At 37.8% G+C, this 27,265-nt stretch overlaps 4 protein-coding genes across 4 annotated transcripts in view; 3 read left to right on the top strand and 1 right to left on the bottom strand.

Moving 5' to 3' along the window:
- gnpnat1 (glucosamine-phosphate N-acetyltransferase 1) overlaps nucleotides 1-27,265 on the top strand; it is a 139,139-nt gene that overhangs the window by 69,666 nt on the left and 42,208 nt on the right. The gene's annotated exons all lie outside the window — the stretch shown is intronic.
- Nucleotides 53-3,741, top strand: gja1a (gap junction protein alpha 1a). Its single transcript, XM_053632940.1, has one exon. The coding sequence runs from the start codon at nucleotides 1,573-1,575 to the stop codon at nucleotides 2,647-2,649; it is 1,077 nt and encodes a 358-aa protein (XP_053488915.1). The 5' UTR covers nucleotides 53-1,572; the 3' UTR covers nucleotides 2,650-3,741.
- On the top strand, nucleotides 13,855-16,607 carry fabp7a (fatty acid binding protein 7, brain, a). Its single transcript, XM_053632945.1, has 4 exons — nucleotides 13,855-14,111; nucleotides 14,399-14,571; nucleotides 14,900-15,001; nucleotides 15,946-16,607. Exons 1-4 carry the CDS (start codon nucleotides 14,039-14,041, stop codon nucleotides 15,994-15,996), a joined length of 399 nt encoding a protein of 132 aa, XP_053488920.1. The 5' UTR covers nucleotides 13,855-14,038; the 3' UTR covers nucleotides 15,997-16,607.
- si:ch211-266g18.10 (adhesive plaque matrix protein) overlaps nucleotides 21,754-27,265 on the bottom strand; it is a 37,331-nt gene continuing 31,819 nt past the window's right edge. The window contains exon 20 of the mRNA XM_053632757.1: nucleotides 21,754-21,895. Within this exon, the coding sequence (XP_053488732.1) occupies nucleotides 21,754-21,895 (142 nt within the window). The remainder of the gene's footprint in view (nucleotides 21,896-27,265) is intronic.

Genomic DNA, 27,265 nt, shown 5'->3' with positions numbered 1-27,265 from the left:
TGCTTTCACAAACCGAATCCAGATTTAAAGTGTAGTGCTTGTGATCTTGATCAGATTTTGTACTGTTGGTTTAACTGTTGCTAAGCGACAAGAATTAATCTGTTTTGTATAAAACTACATTAATCTAGTTTAACCGTGCATGGAAGAGGAATATTGTTAGGGTTCAACAAGCGTCTATCTTTCTTACCTTTTCATTTTTGTTTTTCTTTTCTTTTTGTTCTTGGTCCTTTTATTTTAATTTTATAAACCTTTTTTTGTTTTAAGGCCTTTATTTTAAATAATTTTCTTTAAATGATAGTTTATTTTACTCTATTTTTTCTTTTTTTATGGTCCTTTACATTCAAATGACATTCTTTTTATTTTTATATATTAATACTTTAAGTTTATTTTATTGCTTTCTTCTCATCGTAGTTCATTTAAACATTGTATTCTTTGTTACTTTGTCTCTTTTCTTTAAAAAAAAAAAAAAATCATTGGGATTTGTTTTTAAGCCACGTTATTTTCTTTCACGCTTTTAATATACTGTTTTGTTTTTGTTTTTTTTGTAAAATCACGGTTTTATTTACTGTATTTATTTCTCTCTTTCTGTTCCTTTCCGTCAGGATCGTTTTATGGCCTTTTATTTTCTTCTCTTCATGTTTGTTTGTCTTTACATTTTGTTTTCTTTCCTGTATTTTATGTCCTTTTTTTTAAAAAAAAAAAAATCCTTATTTTTTAAATTTTTTTACATCTCCTTTCTTCATATTTTTATTTTGCAATTCTATTTTCTTTCCTAGATGTCTTCCTCTCCTCCTCTTCTCTATTGGTTTCTGGCGTGTCTCCTCTCTATCCTCCAGATGGTGCTCCATTCTCAGCTCTGTCCTTTCTCCCCCCAAAAAACCTTAAACTCTGGCAATCTGAACACATGTACAACTACAAATTCGGTTAACGGAGCTGGTGTGTGTGTGTGTGTGTGCGCGCGCGCGCATATGTGTGTGTGTGTGTGTGTGTGTGTGTGTGTGTCAGATGACCACAAACTTTTTCCATTGCGCCTCAAATCTTCCGAATGGATGGAAAGCGCCACATTTAGGCCTGCACTCCATCAAAAAAGCTTTGTCTAACACACTTCCCTTCAGTCTCGTCCCTCGGGCTCTGTTTTTATCATGATTTGAAGGCTCTTTCTTCCTTTCGCAGACGCAGAAAGAAAGAAGGAAAGCTCAGGTAAGACTGCAGAGCTTTTTCTTTAAAGCCAGAGGAGTGGAAGACGCTTCAGTGTTTTTAATAAAGAATGTAGTGAAGTTTAGTTGAGGCTGAAACTGCCTGCTAGACTCTGTAAATCTACTGGATTAAAGGAACTTCTGTTGCTGCTTCTTTTTTCTCTTTTTTGCTATAAAATGGAATGAATGTCCTTTTTTTTTTTTTTTTTTTTTTTTAAATTTTTTAATTTTTTTTAAAAAGAGAACTCTTTATTATTTGACAGGACGAAGAGGAAGAAAGGAAAATAAACGTTTTAAAACAAAAAACTTTGTTAGAACTGACAAATTGATGAAGTGGTGCTGATTTTGACGAGACGCCCGTGCCCTTGTTTGAATCATGGGTGACTGGAGCACCTTGGCGAAGCTTCTCGATAAGGTGCAGGTGTACTCGACGGCTGGAGGCAAGCTCTGGCTCTCCGTCCTCTTCATCTTCCGCATCCTGGTGTTGGGAACTGCTGTGGAGTCGGCGTGGGGCGACGAGCAGTCGGCGTTCGAGTGCAACACGCAGCAGCCGGGCTGTGAAAACGTCTGCTACGACAAATCCTTCCCCATCTCGCACGTACGCTTCTGGGTTCTGCAGATCATCTTCGTCTCTGTGCCGACGCTCCTCTACCTCGGCCACGTGCTCTTCCTCATGCACAAGGACGAGAAGCTGAAGAAGAAGGAGGAGAGGCTGAGGAAAGCCGAGCGGGAAGGGAGCAACGTCCACGCTCGCCTTCACAAGATCCAGGCCAAGAAGTTCAAGTACGGTTTAGAGGAACCTGGAAAGATCAAAATGAGAGGAGCCTTGTTTTACACCTACATCGTAAGCGTGGTGTTGAAATCGGTATTCGAGGTGGCGTTCTTGCTCATACAGTGGTACCTTTACGGATTCCGTTTATCAGCCGTTTACACGTGCGAGAGGTTCCCCTGCCCGCATAAAGTGGACTGCTTCCTGTCTCGTCCCACGGAGAAAACCGTGTTCATCATGTTCATGCTCGTGGTGTCCTTAATCTCGCTGGCTCTTAATGTCTTCGAGTTTTTCGCCGCCATCTTCAAGAGGATGAAGGATCATTTCAGAGAGGCCGAGAAGCTGCTGGACATGGAGAGCACGATCAGGCCGTGTCGTGGAGAGGACATGTCCAGCTACGGGTACCGCTGCTCGGCTCCTGCGTCTAACCTGGGCTACAATTTAGACACGGCCGATAAATCCAACTCCTCGGATAATTTTGACAAACAGGCCAACGAGCAGAACTGGACGAACTACAGCACGGAGCAAAATCAGCTCGGCCAGAGAGATTATTGCCCGTCTCAGACGTTTGTGTATCCTCAGAAAATGCCTCTAGGTAAAGACCTCCTGCTTCTTAAACAGCTCGACCCTCGACCCCAGAGTCGCTCTAGCAGTCGTGCCCGGCCTGATGACCTGGACATCTAGGAGTTTACACTTTTTGTTTTTTTTTTATTTTTATTTTTAATATCTTATCAAAATATGCTCTCAAAATGTTCTCATTGAGTACTCTAAATACTGTGAGTCTAGCTACAAGGATGAATTAATGCTTTAACAAGAGATTCAGCTCCACGTTGACTACAGTGAGAAGAAATACATTTGGGCAATTCCATGCAAATGTACTGTGGTTGTGTTTTTGTTTTTTTGTTTTTTTTTGGGGGGGGGGCGTCCCCCCAATGAAAGAAATTTTATATAACTTTTACGTTGCCTCGTCATTATGCACATTACTATTCAATTCTTCAGTTGTTTCATACAACAGCTGTGATCTCTACAACCTATGAAGGATCTACCATGCTAGATCTTCCTAAGTAATGTATAAACCAAATCAAACGCAGGCCTTTAAAATTATATATATATATTTATTATTATTATTATTATTATTATTATTATTATTATTATTGTTGTTTTAATAAAACTGGGTTAGCAGGGATAAGCAGAACATCAGTATGATCACTTTCATTTCCGGCATCCACATCAGAATTTTTGCTCTTAACAAATGTCTTAACCCTTTACTGCATGGTGTTGCCATATGGCAACCGTTCATTTACGTTTTGATAGGCGATAATATAAAACTAGTAATTTCCTATGTAAGTGGAAAAAGGGGGGGTTTTAACTGTGAGACAACCCAAAAAATCCATGTCACATGACCAGGAAGTGCTGTTTGCACTTCCTTTTCTGCATTCATGTGGCTTGGTGAAGGCTCTCAGAATTTGATAAATTTTTTCAATATTTACGCAGAACTACTTGAAGGAAAAAAATTGAAGCACAAACTGAGAAGTTAATGTTTATTTCTGTCATTTAAACAAGTTTAAATTTAAGTTTTTTTTTTTTTTTAAAGATGTAATTGTCGTCGTACGGCAACAACATGCGATAATGGAACTGTGGTACAGTGTGTGGTATGTGCATTCAAGAATTGAGGCTTCTTTAATAGTATATTTACACTTTTTCACCTTGAAAGTAAGAAAAACTGGTGTAATTTCAGACACTTTCGCATTTGCACCTTTAATTTCTAAGTGTTTTCGAGAGAAAGAATTACAAAGCTACTTCACTCAAAACACTTAAGTTTGGATCTAATTTCTGTATATATTTTTGAATGAGTAAATCCATCTACATACTTTATACAACTGTAATTACTTTCTAGAAGATAAAACTTTTACACAATTACTAGGTGGCAAAAAAAAAAAAAAAAGTAGTAACCCCTCAAATTTATAGTCTGGAAAATCTCATACATTTTGTGTTCTTTTTGACTATATGATAATTTCCACCATTGCATGTTGTTGCCATACAGCAAACTACCCCCTAAACACTTAAAATACATCTTTATTACTTGAACTAATTTAAATACTAAATCCATAAACCTTTTATGTAAATGTAATCATTCATGCAGGAGAGGCTTAAAGTAGAATATTCTGGATTTTTGTGGAACCGAGCGCAACAGCACCACCGGTGGTTGTAAGAAGTATACACATCATAATAAGCAGAAGCAGTGAGAGGTGAGGCTGGGACTGATTTCTTTCTAGCCCAGACTGTAGATTCATGCAGCCTATCGGTGACGGCTGTATCAAGCGACCCGTGCCCTACATTTTATTTTCATTTGGGTTGACATTTTCACGTTCATAAGCAGTGAATGAGACGGCACATGCGAAATATGTCACGGAAGTAATGGATGCGTGTGAAGTGGCGTATTAACTCTGATCATCCTTTTTCTCCAAAAAGTAATATCTGTAACATTCAATGTACAAATATCAACTGTAAGTTTGTTTTTTTTTGGGTTAAATGAATTCAGTAATGATGAATCCAGCTGCCTTTTAAGTGTGCGTGCTTAATAGTAATCGTTACCCCACGTGTTCCTGATCATCCCGTTGATGAAACCTTGCAATATAATGCGTTACTTAACTCTAACAGTCTCACTGTTAAGATATTGGTCGAGATTAGATTTCAGCCATCACTGTATATTTGTAATCGCCACGTCACGGGGATTAGGTCTGCAGCATCTGTAGAAACCGTGTCCTCTTCTAAATCCCGTTTTTCTACATGATGATCTGCAAGGTCACATGATGATGCTGAAATTACGCTTAGCGAGTCTGTGAGAGTTCGGGTGTCGCATTTATAACACTGGAATTGCCCAAGTTTGTGTTTATTTTTAGTGGGAGCTTTAACATGTACTGTTCGACAAATACTTTGCTGTGCCATACACGTCTTTTGTTAAAAGATGGGTGAAATTTTCACGTTTTTATTTAATGTTTCTTTGGAAACACTTTTGTGTTAAGGTTCATAAAACTGACTTCGTTGAATACGTACTTCAGCAGCTTCAGCATTAATACACCATAAGTAACATTTCCAAAAATAATTAACATTTAAACCAAATAAGCCAAAGAATCAATACGTTTGCAGTCGTGGCAAAATATCGACTGCGGATGAAGGGGAAGCTTTAAATGAACGACCTTTTTTAGTAAACGCAGGTGTATTTACGTAACATTTAAATAAATGTCAATTAATACACATGATGGCTTTATTTATTATAGCACGACTTATGATTTTATTAATGCCTTTTGTCAAATGTAAAACTTTAATAATGTTACATAACGCAGTAAATAATGCTAGCCAAGTGAACCTTTAGTGTAAAAGTGATGCCATTTTCTTCGTTTTATTCATGCGTTTGTCTTGAGGTCGACATTTCCGTATTAAATTTTTTATTCTAATATTTTGAGATACCGGATTATTGACTTCCGTGAGCTGTAAGCCGTAATCATTGAGATTAAAACAAACAAACAAAAAGGCTTGAAATATTTCACTGTGTGTAATGAATCTAGAATAAATGGAAGCTCCATTTTTTTGAATAAAATTATGGGAAAAATTGACTTTTCTATGATATTCTAGCTATATATAATATCATGTAATAACATATACATTACTGAACTATTACAGGTTCTTGTATTTTCTTAGAAATGACTACAGCCCAATTTGCACTATGAATTGATGAAGCTTACTTTTAAAAGTCTCAATAATGGAATTGGAAATATCGGGTAAGTGCCATTTTGATCGTACTGTGTTGTGCAATTTAAACACGCCACAGTGTGTTTGTCTCGTATCAGAGATCCTTCAGTCATTCAGGTTACTTTCATGTCTATTCCAAAACCAAGTTTCGCTTTGTGTTTCAAATGTTTTTGTACGTGTTCTGTGATGTTGTGTTTTTTTTTGTTTTTTTGTTTAAATATAATGTTACAAGAAGTAAGGAAAGACAATAAAATGGTTTAATATAATAAAAAAAATACTTAGACGATACTTTTGATATCCTTTTTTATAGAAGTTCACAGTTTATGTTTAAAGTTTCCCAGCAGTGAGTTTGTGAGTTGTAACCAAGTTGATCACGCATCATTTTGGTAGGTAAGGAAGGTAAGGGCAAGACATTGTAAAGTTCAAAACAAATTCATACTAAATTCATCTATTCGAAGACACCGGAAACTACTAAAGTAATTTAAGAAAAATATTTTAAAGACCGCTGTATTACAACACTCCAGGCTAGTTTTATATGAACCATGTGTGATCTGTGCAAATATTGTGTATATGTGAACCATGCAAGTGTTGTAAAATACATGTGTACAGTTTCAACTTGGGCCAGAAATGGACCTTTTTTCAACCATTAAACGCACAGAATCCTTCGTAAAGCTATGACGGGGTTTTTTTTTTGTTTTTTGAAAAGTTTTTCCACTGAAGGAAGGCAGCCAGATTTTCGTCCTTGGAGCCGGATAATAAAACCTCTTCTTTTGCTGCAGTTCAGTGCCAGTAGCGTATGACGCGTGTGTCATAGGACCGTTTCGGCAAATGTGAACATTTCTTAACCGACAAAAGGGTCTCTTGTGAATCCGAAATAGAAGATGAAAAGGTCAGAAAGTATTGTTTTTGGGTGTTTTTTCTTCAATACTCAGAGTTTCCTATTTATCCGTGCAGCTAAACTGAAACATGTGTGAGCGTTGCTCTGTCGACCACATGGGGCTTGTTCCAAGGTGGAAAAAATAGGCATTCAAACTATGTGTTTAGAATTCATTCAGCAGTACGTTTTAAAAGGTTCTAGCAAAATATCTCTCAAATTGCATATACTTACGTGACATGAAGGAACCCGATTCAAAAGTTAACCAGTCAATCAAACACTAAGACTAATATACTTTAAAATCATCCTTTCTCAAAAATATGTCTCTATGTGGACCAAGACATGTCTGGAAAAGTTTTTATTTTTACTTTTATATATATATATATATATATATATATAAGTCTGGTACAAGATTGGTACAAGTGTAGCTATAGAACAAGCGTGGCCTGAATGATTAAAGCTAACACATTAGCGGTCTGCTACTGTTATTTACATAATAAGCTATGTCTAATGTAAGGGGGGGGGGGATCACTTGATATGATAAAGCAGAATCACTGTTACCACCATGAAGTTGATTATTTTTCCTGTAACTGTCCTGAAATGTTTTTAGATCACACAAACTACATTAAAAAAAAATGTATTGAACAATGTCCCACTTTTTGTCCATTTATAGTTATCTTTTATGTTGTGGAACATCTGAGGGAAAAAGTTTCTTCTTGCTGTCACTTACACTATAAACGGTTCGTTGCCTCACCCGCCTCTTTTTTTTTTTTCTTTCTTTCTCTTGATGATGTTAATAAGAGACACACACAAAAAGGCAGAAACCACAAAGCTCTCTCTCTCTCTCCTCAACATTTTCCTGTGACAGACGACCTAAAGTTCCAGCTTTTACCTGCAAGTTCTCACCTATAGAAAAGATAAGAATGACTGTAATGTAAACCTGTGCGTTGTCTTGTATCTGGAACGTAAACAATACCAATGGTTTTTTTTTTTTTTAAATGTTGCCTTTTAAAAATAAATAAAATAGGTCAGCATACTTTTTAAGAGAAGCAATCTCTTGTGACTGATGTATAATTGTTTCCTTGTGGGTTCCTAAATGATGCTTATTATTAAACAGGGTTTGTGGGACCTTTTGCTCTTTTAATCTCCTTTGAGATTGTGGGGATGTTTGGCTAAATTTAGGAAGAAATCTGAGCTGCTAGAACTGGCTAGAGTGGGGGGAAAAAAAACAAACAAAAAACGCTGTGTTTTGATGGAATGCTGCATTTGGACTCGGAGCTCAGAGAGATTTCTTCATTTTCCTTCTTTCTTAATGAATGCAACATTTCAGGGCTTACAACGTTTAAATAAGAGCTCAAATGCGATCTGTGCAGATGGCCAAACTGATAGACATACATTTCTGGGATAATGAAAACAGTAAGTCTTGTACGGTTTGTGAAATTTTCAGACTCGTATCCATTCATTTTAGCTACTTTGTATCAATGTAGCAAACTAAAATCTGGAAGTTTTTTAAAAATGTATATATATATATATAATTTTAATAAAAAAAATCAACATTATAATGAGCTGAGAGAAGTGTGCATTTGCAGAACTGAGACAAAACTTTGTCGTATTCAGTGGCTGTCTACTGACGGAGATGATGGGGGAGCTACATTAGCCTGGTAGCCAGACAGCATGTACTTGACCCATCTACTACCTTTAAGTGTAAGAGAAAATTTGTATGAATGAATATATATCTATATCCATATGGAGATAGATATTGAGATATATATGAATGAGAGAGAGATTGTGTGTGTGTGTGTGTGTGTGTGTGTGTGTGTGTGTGTGTGAGTAAATTAGGGGCCTTTTTAAAGACAATTAGTGGTGGCTGGTATAAATAGGGAGCTTAGCCTTGCTAGTCTGTCATTATAAGACATCAATGTGAGTTTTAATTTTTGACAAACCCCTTTTTTTTTTTTTTTTTGGGCTTTTGTGGAACCAAGGGCAATAGCACCATCAATTGTCATAAGAAATGTAATGAAAAAGCAAAGCTGGGGCTGATTTATTTCTAGCCCAGACTATCGTCATGTCTGATGGTTTCGTAGAGTGAAACGCTGCCCCGGTTTGATCTCGATTCGGACTGAGATTTTTTTTTTTTCCCCAGCCTGCATCGCTGAAACATCTGTAACATTTTCCCAACCATCTTCTGTACCACTTATCCTACACAGCGTCACGGGGACACATGTATTTAGACTGCGGGAGGAAACTGGAGTACCCAGAGGAAACCCTCAACCCTGGAGGATCAAATCAAACGTGCTGAATGCTCGAGAGCCAGGATGGGAATAACCCTGGCTGTCTCGATGACAGTCGGTACATGACCAGATCTTATGATGATGAAGGGGAGGAGGTCTTTCCAGATGGTCTGGATCATTGTTGAAGGGATGGAATCCACTGGCCTGGTGGTAGGATTTCTGGACAAGAGAATCTACAAGACAAATGTCTTAAGGAGATCAAAGGGGTAGAGGGGTTGTGTAGTATAGGAAATGTTTGCAGATTTTGTTAATCTTCTTAAGAAGAATAAGTGGTAAAGTCATCAGCTGTCAGGGATGAAAGTGAAGGAGGACGGCAAGGATTGAGAAGTGAAAAAAATGTTCGGGATCAGATGCACATGCTTCCCGTGATCCCATCAGAGGAGAGGTGTAAGAGGAGATCGGCATCAAGTTTTGATTTCCTCCACGTTCTCTCAGCTGCTCTTAATCTTCTCTGATTGCGGCGTAGCACATGCAGAAAGGGTTACAGAGAGGTTTTCTGTTGACCATGTATGGTGTTCAGAAGAAACCCGGCACGAACCCAGAAAGACGTTAACGGCCTGAAACGTTTCAAACGAATTAGAAATCATGAATGCAGCTGCCTTTTCGTGTGTGTGTGTGTGTGTGTGTGTGTGTGTGTGTGTAATAGTTTGCCCTGCATCATTTTACTATGCCTCGGATTAGACATTGTGAGGCATTGCTCTACTCTTATATTTTCAATTGCAATTACCTCATCCAGTTTTACACTCAGGTCTCCTTTAGTGAACGGTGGACTAGTTCAACATATAAACATCATAATGAACTTTCTTTGACGTTCACACTATCCGTCGTGACCCAGATGAGGACGGGTTCCCTTCTGAGTTCCTCCGGTTCCTCTCAAGGTTTCTTCCTCGTATCATCTCACGGAGTTTTTCCTCACCACCGTCACCACCGTCTCGCTCAATAGGGATAAACTCACACACTTATAATCTCTATCCTGTGTTTATATGTTTCTGTAACGCTGCTTTGAGGCACAACGTCCATTGTTAAACGCGCTATAGAAATAAAACTGAATTGAATTTCCATTGTTGAGTGAAAGATCAATATTAGATGTCACTCCTCCTGTCTATCCAATACAACAGTGCAGGGTTAATGGCTTAAAGTGAAAGGCTTTCCTTTTTGGCTACATGAGCAGAGATTTATTAAAAAATAAAATAAATAAATAAATAAAAATGGAAACCTCATTTCCAAACTGCTGTTTAATCGTAGTCGGTCTCTTAGTCTTTTTTCTTCTTGGCAGCGTGTAAATCACAGCCAGCCGGACATACCATTCCGACTAGAAGCCTAATTGAAAACAGCACCGTCGGCTTCTGCGTGAGCATGCTTACACTTAGCCGTGAACAAGCGCTTAAGTAAGGGGGATTGGACTGTGTCAAACATAGCTCATATGTAATCCTGGTTACATTAATGATCACACCGGTGTGTCTATAAATAACTACTGAGTAGTGTGGGTCCTGAACGAATTCTTACCGTGTGGTAAACGTGGAAGGAAAATAAAGATCGACCAGCCAAAATGTCATGCTAACACAATAAATACTTGCAGCTTGCATTTTAACTTGATTCGCAGAAGGGGGTTTTTTTTCCCCCTCCTCTGGTCTTTCTGTCAACACCGACGAAAGCAGACTTACTCGGCTGCCTTGCGGCTTTTGGTCCTGAGGTTCAGCTCGGGACAATTCATTCCGGCATTTAGCAAAATCACGACTCTGTTCAAAGCAGGAAAGACGTCAGCGATGTGGATTATAGGGTGGTCAAAGTGAACTTAGTCTTACCCTTGACTTTTAATATCCCTGCTTCACTTTTTAAAGGTCCAAAAGTCTTTCTCTCTCTCTCTCTCTCTCTCTCTCTCTGAATAATCTGGACAGTATGCAGTACATGGCAAAAAAATATTATCGCTTAAGCAATGGAATTAAGTGTTTTTAAGTGGCTGAGAAAACACGTTTAGGTAACTGGTCCGAGTCAGACATCTTGTCTGTGTTCACACGGGCCTCATGTCAGTATTGTAAACGTGGTAAGACCCCAACACAGCCAAATATTTTTACCTGCTATGATTCGAAAAAGCGTATTGACAGTAAACGTAGTGAAATGAGAATAAACACTTGTGAAGTTGGACAAAAAATGAGCCGTGTTGCTCCTGGATATGTATGGAAACACAGTGTTTTTATATAATGATTATATAGTGTATAGGTTAAGCAGATCTTAACGTGTTTTATAGTATTATAACTTGGATTCCAAGCAGTTGAATGGCCTTGTGGGTAAATCCAGAGGTCAGGCTAAAATGCCAAAGCTTTCACTTATTTAATTGAACTTCACCGGCCATATTAGTTTGGAGATTCTGTTCTGGGTTTGTGCTTTTGTGTACATGGGCAGGAATAGGAGGTGTGTTCAAGGAGGGGGAAAAAAAAAATTGTTCCAAAGTTGTAATGCACCTACTTAACCACTAGAGCTCCAGTTTTGATTCATTTGGACTAATTCAACTTTAAATAAAATGTATAGCTTTGCATTATAGATGTTTTTAGCCTGAATGCAAGACAGTTGTTCATTCAAGACAGTTTTTAGTATTTAAAGGATTAGTATTTTGTTGGTTTTTGCATTGTAGTTAGCATGCTTGTGAAGCTAACAGGTAAAATCCCAACTGTACAGTATATACTGGCTTTATTTTGTAATCTTGGAAACTTTTGCACAATCCGTGAGGAATAAAACACTCCAGTGTTGTGCTGTTATAGGAATCAATCAACATATCAACATGAATCACGGTGGTGTGATGGTCTTTTTGATGCCGACGTGAAGTTGATTTATTTTTCTATAACATCACATCCTGAAGTGTTTTATTCACTTTATCGCAAAAAAATAAAAATAAAAAATTGTGCTTTATTTATTTATGGTCCACTTTGGGAGGCCAGAATGAAACCAAACTGGAGGAAAGAAACAAATCTCGGACGCCTAGCACATCGACTAGCACTCGACTACATTTAAGGTAAGGGGAAGATCGCATATGTTTAGATATTTCAATAAATCCTTCCTTTAGTACAGGAAGTGGCAGGTCAGATTTAAATTGAGAGAGAGAGAGAGAGCTGATGAAACATATAGGCCTATAGAACATGCACAGACGTTAACCAGAGTTCAAGATCGAACCCTGAAGTTGTTCAGGGTCACACTCGAATTGTCACATCCAAAATCCTTTCTTCTCTCCCTCCCCCACATACAGTACTTTGTGAGTTTACATAAGTGGTGATTGTGTTTTATCCACAGTGACTCAGTGTAAGTTCAGTGTGTTCTTCCTCATCAGTCCCAACACTGCTTTATCTAACTACATCTTCTGCACCGAATTCCTCACCATAAATGAGAAGAAAAAAAAAACAAACCCCCCTCTCCATCCTGATCCCTGCTTAACTGAACCAAAGACTCAGATTCTAATCTGTAATCTGGGCTATGAAATGAGTTTGACAGCTCTTTGAGGGATCTTTTTGTCTAAACATTTTTTAAATTCCTGAGATGCTATGGAGCAGGGGGTCTTGAATAATATTTCTGAGATAAGAGCGACATCTAGTGGATTTTAGAGGCTATGTACAGTTGATCTCTCAAAAGAGAGAAAGAAAAAAACCTAGATTTTAATATTGTAAAATGATGATGAATTATTATTATTATTATTATTATTATTATTATTATTATTATTATTTGCCTTGCATTTCCAGGGCTGGGGATTTGAAACCCCACCCAGGGTGTCCCCCGCCTTGTGCCCCAAGTTCCCTGGGATAGGCTCCAGGCTCCCCGCAACCGTGTGTAGTATAAGCAGTATGGAAAATAAATGGATGGATGGAATTATTTTTTGTCCAACGGTTAACTTTAATATTTCTAGATCCTCTTGATTTTTGTAGATAAAATGTGCAATAGATAAAATTTATCATTTTTCACCCAGAAACCACGTGGGATGCAAATATTAGCATTTCAAAAGTATATGTAGAATACTGTGTATATTACAGTCAAAAAATGATGTGTCACAGTGAGGGGAAATTAATATTCAGACACTACTCTTTACATTCTTTAATGTACTTCCAGTGCACATATCCAATTCAAATTTACACACATACTGTCTGTTCACTTTGTACGTAGAAATATGAAGGACAAATATTTATTAATGAGTCTAAAAAAAAAAAGATATGCTTAAGAAAAAATGAAATGGGAAATAGTATTCCGACACCACAAATGACCAACGTTAGTACTATATCCCCTAACTGTATGTGAGGGGTGCAAATACTTATATCCCCTCACTGTATGTCATATTACTAGTACATAAACCCACTGAATAAATTTTGTTTATTAACTTACACTTTTTATGTCCATCTGGACTGATATAAAGACTGCAGGAGTTATTGGAACACATACAATACTGCACATTTTGCTCTCTGCACGTACACTTTTTTTTTTTACCGCCAGGGGGCGACACTTTCCTCTGTAATATAGCTACTGTAGGTAGATCCATCTAGATTAGATTTTAGACACAGCAGCGTGGATGGACTGTTAATTTAAGGTGATTGGAAGCCTAATACATGAAAGAATTTTGTAAGTTTTAATCATAACTTCAAAATAAACAGCAACAACAACAACAAAAATAAACTAAATATATGTTGGTGGTCCAATAACTACTGACACGTGACACCAATTCATAACTATCTAAATCTAGTGCACTACATAGGGCGTAGAAGTCATTAGTCTTTAGTGCCCTTAAACAAAAGAGGAAGATATTTAGGATTGAGCCACTATTACTTTTAAGCATTTAAAAAAAAATAAAAAAATTGATCTACATCAGTTAATGAAATCAAACACTAATTAAAATGTTTTTTTTTTAATGAAAAACAATAATTAATATGCAGTTAACCTTAAATGGGTTAAAAAGGCTGTTGTGCCACACTTATTGGATTAGTAATAGTACTGGTTCTCGCCATTTATCTGAGCCAATCACCGCTCGTGGAATTCCTAAAACCGTCCAATCAGGAGCAGAGGGCTGTGGCTCGGCCTCCTGTGTAGTATTACTTACACTGGAGTTTTACAGTTTGTAGTCAGTCTCCTGTCTCTGAGCCATTTTTTGTGCACTGGTGGACTCACACTCTCAACTATCAACATGGTCGATGCTTTCTGTGCCACCTGGAAACTCATAGACAGCCAGAACTTTGACGAATACATGAAAGCACTGGGTAAGTTCAAAATATATCTAGATATATATTAAACCTAATCATTTCTTCTTATTCTTCTTATTATTATTGATGTAACTCATCAGTTGGTGAACAGATTTAAAGCAGATGTTTTGATCAAAAGATACCCAGGACCAGGGTGGATTAATAATACGAACTACAGTTATTAACACTACGCACGCCAAGTAGTTTGAAAGTTGAAATCTGTGTGTTGAAGTCGGCGTGTCCATGGGTTCCGCTGTGATTTATCACTGCTGTGTTCATTTATTCATTCCCCCCCCCCCCCCCAGGTGTTGGCTTTGCAACGAGGCAAGTAGGAAATGTCACCAAACCCACAATCGTCATCAGCCATGAAGGAGATAAGGTCATCATTAAAACGCTGAGCACTTTCAAGAACACCGAGATCTCCTTCACACTGGGAGAGGAGTTTGACGAAACCACTGCAGATGACAGGAATGTAAAGGTTTGTGCGTGGAGAGACTCGGGTGTTCAACGAATCCATCCGTTTTAAGATGATGTTATTGGTGATATGTGTTATGTGATAAATCTATGGACAAAAATGGATCGTACTCGTGATTTTAGAGCATTCTCCTAACTCTCATTTATTCTCTGCCAGTGCAAGAAGCCAGTATGAAACACACAAGACAAAATAAAGTCACGAATGTTATCTTTATATGTTAATAATAATAATAATAATAATAATAATAATAATTTCTATTTAAGAAACTGTTACTTTATTGTGAATAAAGTAACCAATAAATCATACTGTATACATTTATCTGCCCTAACAGTCCTCAGTAACCTTGGACGGAGACAAACTTGTGCACGTGCAGAAATGGGATGGAAAAGAAACCAAGTTCGTCCGAGAAATCAAGGACGACAAAATGATCATGGTAAAAAAAAAAAAAAACAACTCTCTCTCTCTCTCTCTCTCTCTCTCTTTTTTAAAAAAAATCTGTTACTGTTCATTATAAAAAATTTTTTGTGAAATGTATTTCATATATTAATATCATTCATATCTAATAAGTACAGTCTATACAATGAAATTCCGACTTGCATGCTCTCCTGCAACATTACAAGAAGAAACATGAGCAGAATTACCTACACGGGTGCTCGAGTACCACGAGATCCAATTACAGAGTTATATTTATACAACTAAAAAATACTGATACAAAAATGATAGTATACAGTACGATGTATATAGTATATACAGATTGTGGAGTATGTGGAGTATGGGAATATGGGTGTACCTGTATCTGTTTTGTGCTCCAAATATCCAAATCTGTATTCAGATTGAACCCAAAGTAGGCGTGGCCTAAATAGGAAGTTCGTATTCTTATTTTTTTTTATTAAATATGAACCCTACCACTATGCTCATGGAAACACTGGAAAATACTGGGAAGGAATCCCAGGAGGTAGAAATGTGAGCACCTGGCGTTGACGGTTCTTCAGCCTCAGCTACATCATTCATAATTGCTCTCAACTACACATGCGCAGGACTGATTATTTATTTATTTATTTATTTATTTTTCTTCGTACCTTCACACGATATTTTCTAAGAAACTAAGTCGGATCTACAGTAATTTCCTGAAATGTCAACAAACCAGCGGCCTGATTTAACTCATCGTCGGCGCTGAACTTCATGTCATGGCTTTATGAAAGTAAAAACCTTGCACTTTTTATTTGTATCCATGTACAAGACATTATGTGTTCATTACGAATAATGTGTATATTACAGTATAGCACACTATGGTAATATAATATAGTATAGTATAGCAGGTAAATGAGTGACATGACGTATTTACATCATCACTTGCCCTTCATTTGTCCTTCACAGACTTTGACCTTCGAGGACGTCCAGGCCGTTCGCACATACGAAAAGGCATAACGATACAACTCGAGGACGCTTCAGTCTACTCCTGACAACTTGACAATGTCCGAGCAGCGTTACGTTTTCTCAGTATAAACCTAGACTGTCCCATTCGAGTCATGGGGCAGGGTTTTTTTTTTTTTGGTTTGTTTGTTTTTTTTTTAAACCGCTTTTTATATGAAACGTATGAGTGATGGAGTCCTGATCGTTGAACTTTTGTGTAAAACTGACTCGAATATAAACTCGACTGAATTAATATCCTGAGTTTCTGCGTCTTTCTTGTTCTCACAAAACCTACAGTACACGTCGTGTCACGACGTCACGACGTCTCGCCTAGCTGCGGAGTCCCACGGACGATATAATAACGAATCAATCCACATTATTACTCCGAGCTCGTACATTTGAGCTACTTATTAAGACTGAGACTATGAGATATATATGCACTGTTGATATATATACAGAGATACTGGATAGATATCTTAAAGGAGTCGTAATGACATAACTTTTATATCTATAAAACGCATACGGTTTGCTATATGCAAATTTACAAGTTGGCTTGAAAGATCGTGTTTTGACTCGTGGATTTTTTTTTTAACGTATCATACGAACACAAATACTATCTAAAAAACAAACAAACAACAACAACAAAACAACTTGAAGCTCAATATTATGTGATCACATACACATACATATAATTACGGATGCACTGATCCGATATAGAGCGTTAGTATTGCTTGATATTGGCTTAAGTCAGTCAGAGCTTTTCTGATATCAGTATCAAAAAACACAAGTGTCCTTGAAGTGTCCTTCACAATAATCTGTGTGTGTGTGTGTGTGTGTGTGTGTTTCAAATAAATCACATAAAACATAAAGTAAATTTTTACACAGCATTTGTCCCTGTCCCGGTCCACTATAAAAATATAATCATGAAAATACTATTAATAATGCTATTTTTGCATTAATACGTGAATACATGTAACATCTCATGCATGAAACGTTCTTTTCCACGAGTCGCAACAACGTTTCATTTGCATCTGCATTGTTCGAATTTCCTGACGATCATGAGAAGAAGAAAAGAACGTTTTTGGAATCTTTTTTTTTTTTTTTTTTTTTCTTACAGCGATCACAGAGCACTACTGTTTATTCCTCGTACGTCTTATCATTCTTAACAGCTTTACAAAGTAAGCCTGAAAAGAACGAGAGACGAGAACGTGCAAGTTAATTATTAATTAATAAATAAATAAATAAACAAACAAATGAAGGACTTTATTTTCTTTGTGGTTTACAAGTCACTTTTTGTGGTGCATCTGACAGCTGGTGTGGCGTTAAACACTAGATGAATCTGAAGCTCGCTCGTGCACTAACTAAAAGACACGTCATGAAAGCTTTTGGTACGAATCGGCCTTTAACGTTCTTATTTGTTACAGATAAAATAGCTAAGTTTGATAAAATAGTCAACACCGGGTTGAAAGAAACTTAGAAGGCTGTACTACTACTACTACTACTACTACTACTACTACTACTACTACTACTACTACTACTACTACTACTACTACTACTACTACTACTACTAATAATAATAATAATAATAATAATAATAATAATAATAATAGGGGCACACAGTGGCTTAGTGGTTAGCACGTTCGCCTCACACCTCCAGGGTTGGGGGTTCGATTCCCACCGTGGTCCTGTGTGTGCGGAGTTTGCATGTTCTCCCCGTGCTGCGGGGGTTTCCTCCGGGTACTCCGGTTTCCTCCCCCAGTCCAAAGACGTGCATGGTAGTCTGATTGGCGTGTCTGAAGTGTCCGTAGTGTATGAATGGGTGTGTGAGTGTACCCTGAGATGGATTAGCACCCTGTCCAGGGTGTACCCCGCCTTGTACCCGATGCTCCCTGGGATAGGCTCCAGGTTCCCCGTGACCCTGAAAAGGATAAGCGGTATAGAAGATGGATGGATGGCTAATTGTAAAAAAAATATATATATGTATAAAATTGATGAATGTTCTGCATTCTCTTCTGCTGTTGTAGCCCATCCACCTCAACGTTTTGTGCATTCTGTGATGCTTTTCTGCCCACCATGTTTGTAAAGAGTGGTTTTCTGAGTGACTATAGCCTTCCTGTCAGCTTAAACCATCCATCCATCCATCATCCATGCCTCTTATCCTACACAAGGTCATAGAGGAGCCTGGAGCCTATTCTCAGGGCACAAGGTGGGGGACACCCTGGACGGGGTGCCAGTCCTGTGCATGATTGTACACACATTCACACACTATGGTCAATTTGGAAACGCCAACCATCTTTGGACTTGGCGAGGAAACCAGAGTACCCAGAGGAAACCCCCCAAAGCACAGGGATTCGAACCCCCAACCCCAGAGCTGCGATGCAAACTCTTGAAACTATTGTGTATGAAAATCCCAGGAGATCAGCAGCTTCTGAAACACTTCCACCATGCCACGGTCAGAGTCACCGAGACCACATTTCCTCTGTTTTGATGTTTGATGTAAATATTGACCTGTAGTTGCATGTTTTTTAATGCATTGTGTTGCTGCCACATGATTGCCTAATTAGATAAATGCACGAATGAGCAGGGGTAGATGCGTTCCTATTAAAGTGGCCAGTGAGTGTAGATGTTCAGCTGTATCAAGATATCAGATTAATATGACCCACTACACTCCTATTTCATTCAGTATGTATCATTATTTTTACGAGCTGTGTGCTAAACAAGACCTTCTCTCTGTTTCTGTTTGCAATTTGGTACACATTACTTTCTTTTGGTGTTTTTTCCCCCTTCTTTTTTTCTTTTCTTTCAATTTTTTTTTTTTACTCTGGCAAGTAAATTTGCATTTCTATTCCAGTACTTCAATCATGCTTTGAATCCAGCCTAAACTCCAGACTTAGTCTTTTCTTTTGTACATTGGCAACTAATTAAAAAAAACCCCTCCATGACCATTTAGTGTTAGCCAACTTTATCAACTATTGAGTGCGCTGAAAAGGGCAGTCTGGAAGAGGACAATCTGGCCTCTGTTTAATGCGTCTTCACTTGACATCTGTGAATATAAACTGGGTTTGTGCTTATGGTGTGCACTCGGTTCAAGGGGAATGACCTGTAATAACCTTTGCTTGGCATGAGGCGATTCATCTTGGCTTAGAGGTAATCACATAATCTATCTGATGTCATTACATAGGATTGTCATTCGATTGATTTGGTCAGCATGGCTATGGTTCAGACCCTGCCTATAAAAATTCTAAAAACAAAAGTTCTGAAAAAAAGTGGATATGTATGATAAAGTGAATATAAAGGGATAAAGGGATTTTTTTTTTAGGAACAGGAAATTCTTCAACCATGACTTCCTGTTTCACAGGGGTATAAATATGAGGTAACACATAATTCCCGTAGTCATTCATAACAATGAGTTAGACCAAGGAATATAGCTGTGATGTGTGGAAAAAGGTTGTTGAGCTTCACACAATGGGGCGTGTCTATAAGAAAATAGCACAAGCATTGAAAATGCCCATTTCCACCATCAGGGCAATAATTAAGAAGTTCCAGTCCACTGGAAATGTTATGAATCGACCTGGAATTGGACGTGTGTCTGTATCGTCTCAACGCACCGTGAAGAGGACGGTTCGAGTGGATAAAAATCTCCAAGGATCACAGCTGGAGAACTGCAGAAGTTAGTTGTGTCTTGGGGTCAGAAAGTCTCCAAAACTACAATCTGAAGTCACCTACATCACCACAAGCTGTTTGGAAGGGTTTGAAGAAAAAAGCCTCTACTCTCATCCAAAAACAAACTCGAGCGTCTTCAGTTTGCAGACACTACTGGAACTTCAAATGGGATCGGGTTCTATGGTCAGATGAAACCAGAATAGAGCTTTTTGGTAATAAACACCAGAGGTGGTTTTGGAGCACACAGAGAGGTAGCCATATGGAAAAGTACCTCATGCCCACGGTTAAATATGGAGGAGGATCTTTAATGTTTTGGGTCTGTTTTTCTGCCAGAGGACCTGGACATTTTGTTAGGATACATGGCATCATGGACTCGATCAAATATCAACAGATATTAAATGAAAACCTGACTGCCTCTGCCAGAAAGCTTCAAATGGGCCGTGGTTGGATCTTCCAGCAGGACAATGATCCAAAACATCATCAAAATCAACACAAAAATGGTTTACTGACCACAAAATCAAGGTCCTGCCATGACCATCCCAGTCCCCTGACCTGAACCCCATAGAAAACCTGTGGGGTGAACTGAAGAGGAGAGTCCACCAGCGTGGACCTCGAAACGTGAAGGATCTGGAGAGATTCTGTACGGAGGAACGCTCTCAGATCCCTCACCATGTATTCTCCAACCTCATCAGGCGTTATAGGAGAAGACTCAGAGCTGTTATCTTGGCAAACGGAGCTATCACAAAGTATTGACTAAAAGGGTGCCAATAATTGTTGCACACCTATATTTAACAAAGATTTTTTTTTATAAACCTGTATTGTGTTTGCAGTTGTTTGATATCCATGAGAGCAGAGTATTTTTGTGAATTTTTTAAACAAATTAATAAATTTTCCCACAGCCTTCTTTGCTCATATTTACCATATAAGGGTGCCAATATTAGTGGAGGGCAGTGTAGTGCATCATAATGACACATAACCTGACATATACAGTAAACAAGCTTTTCAAGGACATACGACGTGACATGATTATGCCAAGTGGGCGGAGCCTAAAACCTTCATCAGAGTTGCTAAGTTTTGGATAATGCAGTGGAAAAGAGTGAAGAAAACCAGCACAATAAACATTTTCCTGTTGAGGTTTTGATATCTTCTGTAAATCCCACAATCCGAGAAAAGACCTGAATTTTTATAGTTGAATTTTGATCTGGACGTTGTCATTTCAAAATTGTCATTTCTACGTGTAGTGCCTTGTCTTAAACAACGACAACAAAAATACTGTGCTTGCCAATATCAGATCATGATCGTAATCTAACATTGTGTGGTACTGTTTTCTTTTCCCAAAACCTGTTACTTTGTGCACTATAGAATGTAACTAATGTGCTGTTATCTCACAGCAGGCTACTAATTCGTTCACAAAAGCACCGTAATTGAACTGGAAGCTAATCGGGGCATAGTATTCTGCATTCCGACCGAATGTAGGTCGTCCTACCCGTAATAACGCACTTTAAATGATCCATCTGTTAACCTTAATATGGACCTGTCAGTAGGATTAGCGAGGACATGATTGGTTGTAACACAACGGCATGCTTTGGAGGCGAAGCCAAATGAGCGCTCAGGTCATCTTTATTATTTGGATTGCTTGCTAGTGGTCTGATGTGGGCTGAATGTCTGTCAGCTTGGCCCCCAAGACTGCGATGTTATCTCTCTGCATGCTAATGCTCAGTAGGAAGTGCTTTATCCCTGTTTTCTGAAAGTGTAAATGAAGTTTCCTTTTCATTTCTGAGGGGAAACCAGAAGTTAAAATGTAACTGAAACATACTTTTCTTGGAATCGAGTATTCAGGAACATAGTTCCTAGTAGAAAGCATTTCCCCCAAATTTCCCCATGTGAAGGGTTTTCCAAGAGGACAATGACAATACTACTGAAGTGTTTATGATAAGTTTATGTGTCCTGAATATCACATCACAACTATTATCATATAACCAATCAATTATTAGCAAACATCTCCGAAAGTCTCTCCACCGCTTCAGAATGCTCTCCAAGCATCGTAAAAAAAAAAATCCTTGACTTGATCTGTTTTTTTTTTCCTCTTTGCATCCCGCTGCTCTAACTTTAAGCCGATTTTGTCTCCTCTTCATGGACTGAGAGTAGCCCGTTCTCTTGTAGCCAATACGCTTTAAGCATGAGCGTGACATCACTGTCAGATGATGCTCTCGCCAAGTGGCATGAAAGGAACGAGCCCCTTTTATTCTTTCTGAAAAGAAAAGAGTCAGTGGAGGTCTGGGAAAACCTAGAGCTGCTCTACGTTTGCCATGGGAACTACTAACAGGGAAGGAAAACTATTTTCAGTTGACAATGGACAGATTGTAGTCGGTCCGTCGTTCCAGCACCAGAATGTGTGTGTCTGCAATGGGAAATTCTTTAGTGTAGTGGCACTTATTATTACACCAAAGCCTGCAGTGATTGATGAGACTGATAATGAGGTTAGAGGCAAGATTTTGCCGCACAGAACTATTGATATTTACTAAAACTGATTTAAAAAAACCCACTGATTATTACAAGGACTAACAACAACAACAAAAAAGTTTTCCCCCTTATATTTAGTTTAAGATATTAAGTCATTTCATTTCAGAAGTTTCAGATAGAAACATGGAGGCTGTCTGGTGTTACCTGCAGAAACAGGAAGCAAATGTGATGCTCCAGAAGAACTGTTCAGGCAAAACGTGCCTACTCCAGAGATCTTGTGCAGTTATAAAGGCAAAAAGTCACACCGAATACTTAATCCATTGCATTTTTCACTGCTTAGTCCTATTTATAGTTAATTTTGTAAACAAAATAAAAAGAAATAAATTTGGTGAGCTTGGGTCAGATACCTGTTCTAAGCTGACAGGAGTAGAACCTGATGTGTTTTTTCAGCTGTTGTTTACCATGTTGTGCATTCTGAGATGCCTTTCTGCTCACCACAGCTGTAAAGAGTGGTTATCGTATCCGTCCAGTCGGTTTAAGCCATTGATATCTCTCATCAACAAGGTGTTTTCACCTGCAGAAATACTGCTCACTGGCTGTTTTCAGTCTTTCACGCCATTCTGTGTGAGACCGTTGCGTGTGAAAATCCCAGGAGATCGGCACTCTCGAATACTCAAAGCCCTTTGACTCATGGTCAAAGCCTGCTGAGATCATATTTTTCCATCAGTCTGATATTTGATGTGAGCATTAACTGAAGCTCTTTGCTCTTGCCACACGTTTGACTAATTGGACGAATGAGCATGGGTTCAGGTGTTCCTATTAAAGTGGCCGGTGAGTATATCTCCTGTGAGTTATTATTACAAAATCTATTCGATTTTATAATCAAAACAGTTTGGTCTATGTTATGAAGCACGTTTAGGCGAACACGACATTCGCATTTAGGATAAAAACACATTTGATAAAACAAAATGGCGGCGAACAATACAACAGAGAAAATGCTACGACCGGAGTCGGACATTTTATGTCCCGAAACATGTCATTTTACATGTTTTAATAAATTTTTAGGTGTGTATGAAACTATATAAACCTAGACACCAATTCAAGGGACAGTTTCAGTGAGGTATCGCTGCTGCCAGAGCTTTTCACTAAGATGTGTGGAAGTGCTTAGCATGCTAATCCTTTTCCTCATGAAGCATCCTGTAATGCATACCAATTGACTGGATCAAATACCTCAGAATACATTTGTTATTATCATCATTATTATTATTATTATTCTCGAGCCACCAACAATGAACAGTGACTCGAAACAGTATCACTTTTATCTTGTATTTTATTTTTAAGAATTAAATACGTTGTACAATTCCTTTGTTTTATCATTTTCTTCGTCAAGCATGCGGCACGATTTGTGCATGCTGTATATAAACGCTATGTGATGTCGCCACCTGCTGGTGACAAAAGTTTGTTACAAGTTGGTCCGCAAATTGGATGGAAACGTAACACCATGTGTCTACAAACGTGTCATTTAAATATGATTTTTTGAAAAATACATCACAGTAGTAGTCTACATTTGCACACACCTCTTCAATATAAGTGAGTGAATTAAATATGAGTAAATTACGAATAGAATACGAATACATGTTATCTATGGATCATGAAGCACCGTGTTTTATTCTGCATTTATAGAAATCATGACTCAAGATATATCAGAGTATTCATAAATATTTATTGAAGGGAGACGCCAAGCAAAATTATGAATTTCTTACAAGTTTCAGACCTTGTGCTGAAAATAACGACATTATAAATGCAGATTATTGCATTATTTTAGCTTTTTTTTTTGTACTCAGGGACCTCTTTAACTGTAAAATAAATTCCTCCGTACATATTCATATTTCCTGGACATTATTTAAATTCATTAAAAACATACAATAATATTTTGTCTATTTATAAGAGCCAGATAGCTTTTTATTGTTGAAGTTACCACGGCAAAAAAACACATTTAGGTCCAAGTTCAACTTATTTATAGACCTGTTTGTTCTTGTGTTGTGACTTCCACCAAATCACAGGCTCCCTGTGGGACCCCGGACATCACTTTAAGAACCAGAGAGTATATATATAACCCAACAGCAAAGAAGAAACTGCAGTTGTAAAATTATACTAATTACATTACGTTCGCCTACTATGCGATTTTATCAGCCGTGTTTTTATACTGCAGTTTGACACAAAAGCAGAAAACACACCTCATGCATTTCTGTTGAGAATCTGAACAATAAAGAAATAGAAATACAAACGCCACATGTTATACAGTATACAGTATACAGTATTTATAGAGAATCTGAACAATTTAAACCAAGCCTGGGATGAGCACCATGGCTTAAATCACACACTGTATATGTCATCTTTGTACAACATCAATGTGGCCCTTCTTAGACTTCAACGTCTCGTAAAACAACCTACAGCTTACAAAACAAGCATATTATATTAAATATTCAGCTTGTTTCATTTAATACAAAGATCCCCAAAAACGGTGCTTCCTTTTACACCGCTTTGTTTATGAAGTTATTTAAAAAAAAAAAAATTAAAAAAAAGACTGTGCACAGATTATAAATCATAATCTGTTAATCCGTGATATGTGACAGTTTTTTCTTAAGTGAACAGTAAAAGGACAAAAAATAAAAATAAAATGTCTTCGTAAACGTAGGGTTTACTTACGTAAAACTGTTTTCATCTACTGTTTACATTACAGTAGATAAGACCAACATATTTAGTGAAAATGCACTGTATTTAAAAATACAGTTACGCCAAGACATCATTATTATTATTTTTTTAAAAAAAGAAATATGTATATTTACACGATTTCTGTTGTTGTCATTGTTTCCCAGAAAGGAAGAATTTGTGATTAGTCATTTAATAATGATCCGAGATCATTATCAGTCATTATGTAGCTTAGATATTTCCCCAGACGTATCATATTCTGCAAAATTCTTGCATCTTATTGGATGTCCAAACTCTCAACAGTCTTTACCTCTAGGGTCAAAATCTGTGAGTCGTAACGATGCAAGTGTCCGATATATCATAATCAGCCTGTGATTGTGCTAGGATATTAAAACAAAAAAACATACGCAATTTAAGGAATATTTCTCCAGATATGGTGTGACGTTTTTGGAATCAGTCTACGTTTAGGATACATCGACTCATTCCAGACTGAACTCATGACGTGTTCTTGAGGTTCTGGTCAATTTGGGCCAAACTATGATCTAAAATATTGTTCATCAGAACCAATATTCATCGACACAACGATACATGGAAGAAATATTGGCCCAAAATGCTCAAAATTGTCAACGCAATTGCATCAATAATGATTGCCTTTGGTCGGTTAAACTGTTGTAGGTTGTGCAATAGGATGTCAATGCAGCAGGACGGCTTATAACCAAGCTTATACCTGTAGCAAATGATCAAAACCAGGAGTAACGGCTGGAGTTGATATTGTCCTTTACACCACAGCGCTACTGAATTCTCAATTCTGATTGGTCAGAAGGTGTTGATTAATTTTCTATAACAGTAATCCTGACTATAACTCTGCCTGCAAGCCACGTTTATATCAACACACTCATTCGAATACGTTATTAGTTCTATTCTAACAAATTAGAGGTAAAATGACAACTTTTCCTCCACCACAGGAAAGTCCTCAGTGTGGAGGGACTTTTTAGTTTAAATGAGTAACACGTCAAGCAGCATCTTCATTCAAGAAAAAGGAAAGAAATGTTTATAGCTGCAATAATAAGTAAGTAACTAACAGGAAGTAACTTGTTTCGTGGTCGTTCCACAACTACAAACGAATAAAAATGTCATCGTCGGCAAATTTCTCTCATGTAAGACGAATAAAACACTTAAAGACATGCTGTTATAGGAAAACAATCAACTTCACGGTAGTAACTAACTCTTTGTTAGTGCTTTGTGTTGGACTGCATCACAACAAGCCCGTCAGTGATTATTTTACCGTAACGGCACGCTGTGTCGTGTTTTATTCCTTAACGTTAACGTCGCACATCAGCGGACATATTTCTAATGTAACTTGTCACGTTTTAATATTCGTGTAAACACCAGTTACTATGTTTTTCCTCAAATGACAGTTCCGTGATTAAACCGTTCAGTGAATAAATAACGATGGCACTGGGTGACCTTTATTAATAAATTCATTATCTTTCCTTAAAAGATGAAGGAATAATCCGACATCAAGGTCCCGTAATCGCGCATCTGGAAGAATTTACGCAGTTGAACAATCGCGAATAGCTAAGAGTTAGTGCTTGTAGCTTTGGTTACTTAAATAATACGAAATCCAGCTACAAGGATTAGGTTTGGGAAAGTCTGTATATGATTTTATATTTGAATGAAAGATTTACACCACGTCCTGTACAATCGCTGACCCCGTTGTACCTTTTCAAATAGTTCAGTGGAGATGTACGATACTGAAAAGCATAGAGTTGAACGCAGGATGAGGAAAATGTACAGCAAACGTCACAGCCCACAAATCCATCCTTCAGATATACTGACTACACCTCCATTGTCTGCATTAACATCGATTACTGTGATGCTTTTTTTCAGGAAACATGTTTCATCCATCATTTTGATTGAACATAGTGGAATGCTTTGAATCAGCACTCTATCAAAATGAGGCACGAGTACCAAAGTATGTTCAGGTATTAAAACCTCGCCTTTTAACACAGTGCAAAGCGTTCTGTGATCAGACGAGCGCTTTTTCCGTCGTCGTCGTCGTCTGTCAGAGCTTTCGTGGACACGCAGTTCTGCCGTTCCTTTTAAGACTTACATTCAGTGTAAAAACGCGAAACAGGAAGTACAAAGTCGTTTAACTCGAACTGCGTCCACGGTGTGCGATTTATATTCCGTATTACTGATACAACGGACCTATCTGAAATACCTGAAAACTAAACCTACAGTAACATGAACATATCTAGAACAAGACACACAATTAGACAGTACATGGAATTGCCTGTATTGTCCCGTTATCGAAAGCTCGTCCAGCTCATTAAAAATAATCGTCCTCGACCTCCTTGATTACATCATTGAGGACCAGCTGTGTATCAGTAACCTTTGAAGGCCATTGTATTTAATACAGATGTGGACAAGCTGATGCAGGTGA

This window comes from Ictalurus furcatus, chromosome 9, assembly GCF_023375685.1.
Source record: "Ictalurus furcatus strain D&B chromosome 9, Billie_1.0, whole genome shotgun sequence".
NCBI classification, from domain to species: domain Eukaryota; kingdom Metazoa; phylum Chordata; class Actinopteri; order Siluriformes; family Ictaluridae; genus Ictalurus; species Ictalurus furcatus.
This window is presented reverse-complemented; position numbering and strand designations above follow the sequence as displayed.